A 6,000-nucleotide genomic window follows, 5' to 3' on the forward strand; every position below is an offset into this window, starting at 1 on the left:
AGATACGTAATCTCAATTTCTATCCCAGTACTTAACATAGAAATTCCCAAGCTAAACGTTGATTAATTTAAATTAAAAATATCATGCATGAACCATGAGCAAGAAGCCCAAAGAGAATGGGATATTTCTCATTATGTGAAGAAATATGAAAGCAACAGCAATTTTTTTTTCCATTTTAACATTTACATCTAGACATAGTTGCCAAGTTCCTACAGCTCCATGTGCAACATTTTATGTAGATTAGACCATTCATTTGCATAATTAGTATGTGGCCATAAGCTTCAGTTTGAGTACAATACACCTCACCCCAAGCCATGATGGGGCAGGACACAAAGCTGCACAAAACAGGTGGGTTGGTGCTGAGGGTGTCTGGGGAGAAGGTGGGGGCTGGGTGGGGAGGGGGAAAGCCAGGGCCGGTGGGTTTGTGGTGTATCTAGCGGTAGGGATATGAGGGCAGCTCCGTGGCTGAGGGTAGTTATGGGGTAGAGATTTAGGGACAGCTGCATTTGTGGGGCTGTCTGGGTCAGCAAGGCGGTGGCTAGAGTAGGTAGATTTGCTCACAAATCAAGGAGGTGAGATAGAGGCAGCAGGCAGGGATGGCTCATGGCTGGGTGGAATCTGGGATCTGTATGCAAGAGTATTGGATGGGAACGTTTATGGAAAGCTGGTTGGTTGCTGGGTGGGGGAGCCTGAGACGTGCTGTCCCTGCTGCCACTGCTTACTGCTCCCAGTTGCTCTTTCCACTACTGGATATGGGCAGGGAAAAAGTGAGGTAGAGGCCACATGGCTGCCCGCTTAGCAGGTGTCCCTACAGCCTCCAACAGCCATGAGGCAGCCCTGCTGAATGTGACGCTCTACCGGGACATCAGGAGTGCAAACAAGCCTGCAAGATGCACGAGTGTCATGCAAGACAAACATTGCTTGGCAGTGCTGGCCAGATTCAGCAGTAAGCTGTGGCGGCTCAACACCAGTCTGGAGCAACACAAAGCAAGCAGAGCATACCATCCAGTTAAGTTGGGTTGACAGCTGCTTTGCATCCCAGTTCCCCACAGCTCACGTGCACTCCAAATCCCCCCTCCAGTCCCCTGAATACACACCCAACTTTCTTCTCCCTCTCTGCAGCTCCCTCCAAACACCCTCCCTCCTCCACCTCGCATCCCTTTGCTTCCAGGCCAGGTGTTGCAGGGAGGGACGGGAGAAGCTGAGAACTTGTTGCATTGCTCCTGGGGAGGGACAAGGCAGCAGAAACAGGTGGAAACCTCTGCCTGCCTCTTGCAGCAGCCCTGATGGGCTGCCCATCCCCAGGAGGCGGGGCAGTGGGGAAGTCAGCAAATCAGTGAGGTTTCTCTACTTAATGCAGTGCTAAAATCACGTGTGACCCATTTGGAAGCAGTGCACTTTAAACCCTGCTTGAACTGGTCTGGTACAAGGCACAACTTTTGACAATAAATATTTAGGATTGCAGATCACTGTTTGCTGTTGTTTGTCATGACAGAAAGTTTTATCCTTCAGCAGAGGCTGGCATATGAAATCTTCCCCTGCAGAGAAACTCAACACTAAACTATCCTCTTTCAAAATAGCCACCATCTTTCATTGTTCTCAACTGGACTGAAGTGGCCACTAACCCCCATTGTTCCCAAGGGGAATTAAGCCAAGATGCCCTTTCTGGGTATGTTTACGCTGTAATAAAAGACCTGCAGCACAGTCGCAGCTGGCTGAGGTCAACTGACTCAGCTGTGGCTGCGGAGTTGCTAGCCAGAAGATTTTATTTTTTTAAGAAGAGGATGGGTATGAAAAAAAACCGCAGGACATTCTCTGTATCAAACACTCCCTAAATCTGTATTTAACACTGTTCTCACCTGTTTCTTTCCTCTGAGCAGGATTTCCGATTTATAAACCTGACTTGCTGGAACGGCTAGAACAAGGGGAGGAGGCCTGGGTCCCAGATATCCAGAGCTCCGAGGAAAGCGCGGATGAGGAACAAGTGAGACCCATTCTGAAACAATGGCTGAGGAAAGGAAAACGGTGGGATTACTACAAAGGCCCCATGAGCTCTTCCACTTCTTCCTCAATTCACTCAGGTCAGGACTGTGGCCATCAGGTGCCGAATCCTCATGGCAGACGTCACTCATGGCTTCCCCACCTATCCTGACTGAGACTTGGCAGTTGTTCCCTTCCCCTGAGTATTCAGTTGGGATGTGGAGGCAGAACTGGTCCCTGCCTCTCTCTCCTCTGGTGAAAGGGTTGGGGGTGGGGGAAATTGGCTCCTTATTATACAGTCTTCCCAGCAGTTATTTGGTTTGTTTCCCCCCTTTCTGAGCTGTGCTTTCCTCAAGCACAGGGAATGACTCCAGTCCGGCATCTCTCTGTCCCAGCAGGTGATGGAACTGTGAGTGAGAACGAGGAGGGTCCTCAGGCAGAAGGTCCAGAGATGTTTTCAGGAAGATCTGAAAGGAATGTCTCTCTAGCCCGTGGGAGTCAGGCCAGGCCAGAGAGGCAACAGGGAAATCATCCAGAGAAGAGATGGGTTCAATCCACTCACAACAGGAAAGGTCACAAAATCCTCAACATTAAGATCCAGCAAGGAATACAGATGGGACAGAGAAAACACGTATGTATCGAGTGTGAGAAAAGCTTCTGCAGTAGCTCGTCCCTCCTTAGACATCAGAGAACCCACAGGGGAGAAAGACCCTATAGATGTCCCGACTGTGGGAAAGGCTTCTCCTCCAACTCAAGCCTCATTATCCATCGGCGAATGCACACAGGAGAGAGACCCTATCAATGCCCAGACTGTGAGAAAGCCTTCATTGCAAACAAGTCCCTCACTAAGCATCGCAAAATCCACAGTGGGAAGAGAGCCTACAAATGCACTGACTGCATGAAAACCTTCATCACCAGTGACTCCCTCAAAAAGCATCAAAAGAAACACATGTCAGTGAAACCCCATCAACACCTTGAGAGTGGGAAAGGCTACACTGTTCATTCAGCCCTTGTCATCCACCAGGGAACCCACATGGAACAGAGAGCCCATGTATGCCCCAACTGCGGAAGAAGCTTCCGAGACAGCAGGACCCTCATTAGACATCAGAGAATCCATACGGGAGAGAAACCCTATAAATGCTTTGAGTGCGGGAAATGCTTCCGGGCCAGCTCAACTCTCACTATCCATCAGAGACTCCACACAGGAGAGAAACCTTATAAATGCCCCGAGTGTGGGAAAGGCTTTAGATCCAGCACAGGCCTCACAAAACACCGGAGAACACACACAAGAAAGAAATCATTCAAGGGCCCTCAATCAAGTTGACCAAAATGAGTAATGCATTTGCCGGGTCCCACAAATAGGTCAGACCCCCGGTTGGCATAGCAACAAGCTGCTGGATTTCAGGAATGGAAGGAAGTGCCATAATTGGAATCACTGGATGTGTGCTATGACCGGGTAACTCTGAAGGGGCAAGATGGCTTCCCTTTCTAGGGGTCACTTGAGGCCAGATTCCAAAAGGTATTTAGGCATCAATGACATTTTCAAAACCACCACTGAGCTGTCACCAAGTCCCATAGGCACCTAGGTTTCTGCTGGGGGGGGGGGGGGGGGGAAAGAACAAAGTTGGCAAACAAAGCACGAATGCTGTCCTATAGGTAAAGAACTGCTCAAAGCCTCACCCAAGCTGAAGGCCCAGTGGTCACGAAGTGGGATTCTCAGATTAGATGTTCCCCCATTTATCTTGCCAGCCTGGCCCAGTTCCATTGGCATTCTCAGAGCACACCGAAGACCCGATACAAAAGACAGCTGGGGTGAGCAGGCTGTGAATTTTGCGTGTCTCACAGCAAGTAGGGCTTTCATGTAGAAGATGGGAGACCCAAAGGTCCAGTCCCTGTTCTGATTTGGAGCAGGCACTTGAATGCAGGTTTCCAACGTCCCACATGAGTGCCTTAGCCTGTTGTAGCTGTTCTACTTTGTATAAATAATTAAATATTCAGTGGCCCACAGAAAGACAGACTCTATAGCCGTGGGTCTCAACCTATTGACCATTGTGGGCCGCATATGCAGCTTTCTATGTGTTATGTGGGCTGCATCCACACAATATATATACTATCTATTTGGCCCTGAAGATGTCACATGGGCTGCAGCTGTGTGCTGATTGGGCTGCAAGCAGCCAGTGGGTTGAGAACCACTGCTTTGTACCCATGGATGATAGCACCCACGGATGGTGACACCCACCTGGGGTATGGGTTCAAGTTCCTACTCCAAATGAGGCAGCGCAAGGACTTGGCCCCAGGGGAGTGCTTTAACCACTGGACTATTGGATATACTGGGGTGGTCTCTCTCTCTCTCTCTCTCTCTCTCTCCCTTCAGGTTTGTATGTTGACTTCCAGTGCATGGGCTGCTGAAGCATCTGAGCTGGCTTAGGTGCTTTCCTCCAGGAGAGGGTGGCATAGCTGAGAATCTTGAATGGAGTGAGTTGCTTCTCAGACACACAAGACCCAGATCAATGAGAGTTAGGGACTTCACGCCTTTCCTCTTCATCTTTCTCCTGGCTTGCTTAGGTGGCTCTCTGCTCAGCTTGCTGATTTCTGGCTGTTTGTTCCTTAGTCATCTGACTCTCCCTGTTCAACGCCTGGGGAGCCTGGGAGCCAGGGGTGAGCATACCACTGGTGGTGGGGTGCCGTAGCTGGCCCATTGCTTGAGCTCAGCCTGTAGGTGGAACAGCTTGAGGAAACCAGCATGCTGGAGAGGGAGTAGCTTCTCCATCAGGATTGCTGGGATCCCAGAATCTGCCATCACCCACAGGTCCTTCATTTGCCTGACAGGTGTCCCAACCAAACTGGGTGAGAACTGAAAAAGCACCATTCAGAAAGGCTGATCTCCATGGTGCCATACAGGGGATATCTAGGAAAACCTTTGTGTGCAGAGGGAACTCGCCTGACACCTGGCAGCATTAGCTTCCAAATGTCATTGAATACTGTTCTACACCTCAGTTAGTCACTGAACGTCAAAGATATATTGGTTCCCCACTTTGAGTTGCCAAATTGACGGTCTCATTCCGAGTTATTCTCACAGTGCTCTGGGTTGTTCTTAAGAACTTTATTTATTATTTTGATACCTTCTCATTTAAATTGTGCAAATCACCAAAGAGACACATATAACAGCTTATACCCACCCAGTGCAATACTGGCCAAAAGGGCTAATGTGATCCATGGATGTGTAACCAGGGGAATCTCGAGTAGGAGTAGGAAGGTTTTATTACTTCTGTATTTGGCACTAATGCAATGCTACTGGAATACAGTATCCAGTTTTGGTGTCCACAATTCAAGAAGAAGGTTGACAAAATGAAGAGGCTTCAGAGAAGAGCCACGAGCTTGAGTAAAGTATTATCTATTATCAAAGGTATAAAAAGATCCAATGGCAGGAAGTTGAAGCTAAACAAATTCAGACTGGAAATAAGGCACACTTTTTTAACACTGAGGGTGATTCACCATTGGAACAATTTACCAAGGGTTGTGATGGAATCTCTGTCACTTGAAATGTTACAATAAAAATGTGTGGTTTTTCTAAAAGATATGCTTGAGGTCAAACTGGAATTAATTCAGGGATGTTCTCTGGTCTGTGTTGTACAGGAGGTCAGACTAGATGATCACAATGGTCCATTCTGGCCTCAGAATCTATTAATCGAGGTATTTCTATTTCCTGACAGTCGTTTGGTCAGATACTCTGATTTGTTTTTCCTTTGTCTGGCTATAGCACCGGCGAATGCAGATTTTATTCTTACAAATTGTTATATGTCCCATAATAATTTCTTTTTATAATTTTGACCTTCTATTGCCCCTTTTTCTCATTTCGTCCTTATAATTTTTCAGTTTGAAATGCAATGTTCTGAACTGGTTTCTGGGCAATAGTTTATTTGTGATTCTCTTGCTTTGAATAAGGAGGAATAAAGTGAACTGAGTTTCCCAGAGTCCAGAGTCCTTTATCTAGTGAGAACATGAGTAAACATATATATT

The 6,000-nt window shown here is 47.7% G+C and overlaps 1 protein-coding gene across 1 annotated transcript; it reads left to right on the plus strand.

The window, feature by feature from the left end:
* Positions 1-783: 783 nt before the first annotated feature.
* Positions 784-3,304, plus strand: LOC137142562 (zinc finger protein 572-like). Its single transcript, XM_067531968.1, has 3 exons — positions 784-946; positions 1,881-2,081; positions 2,379-3,304. The coding sequence occupies exons 1-3, from the start codon at positions 784-786 to the stop codon at positions 3,302-3,304; spliced, it is 1,290 nt and encodes a 429-aa protein (XP_067388069.1).
* Positions 3,305-6,000: the final 2,696 nt, after the last annotated feature.

Source organism: Emydura macquarii, unplaced genomic scaffold (assembly GCF_026122565.2).
Source record: "Emydura macquarii macquarii isolate MOO-44397 ecotype Brisbane River unplaced genomic scaffold, CSIRO-AGI_Emac_v2 contig_3231, whole genome shotgun sequence".
Lineage (NCBI taxonomy): Eukaryota > Metazoa > Chordata > Testudines > Chelidae > Emydura > Emydura macquarii.

Coding starts and splice junctions, on each gene's coding strand:
- LOC137142562 (XM_067531968.1), top strand. CDS start 784: ATGGCTGCCCGCTTAGCAGGTGTCCCTACAGCCTCCAACAGCCATGAG. Junction 947..1,880: donor AGTGCTGGCCAGATTCAGCA/GTAAGCTGTGGC, acceptor TCCTCTGAGCAG/GATTTCCGATTTATAAACCT. Junction 2,082..2,378: donor TTCTTCCTCAATTCACTCAG/GTCAGGACTGTG, acceptor CTGTCCCAGCAG/GTGATGGAACTGTGAGTGAG.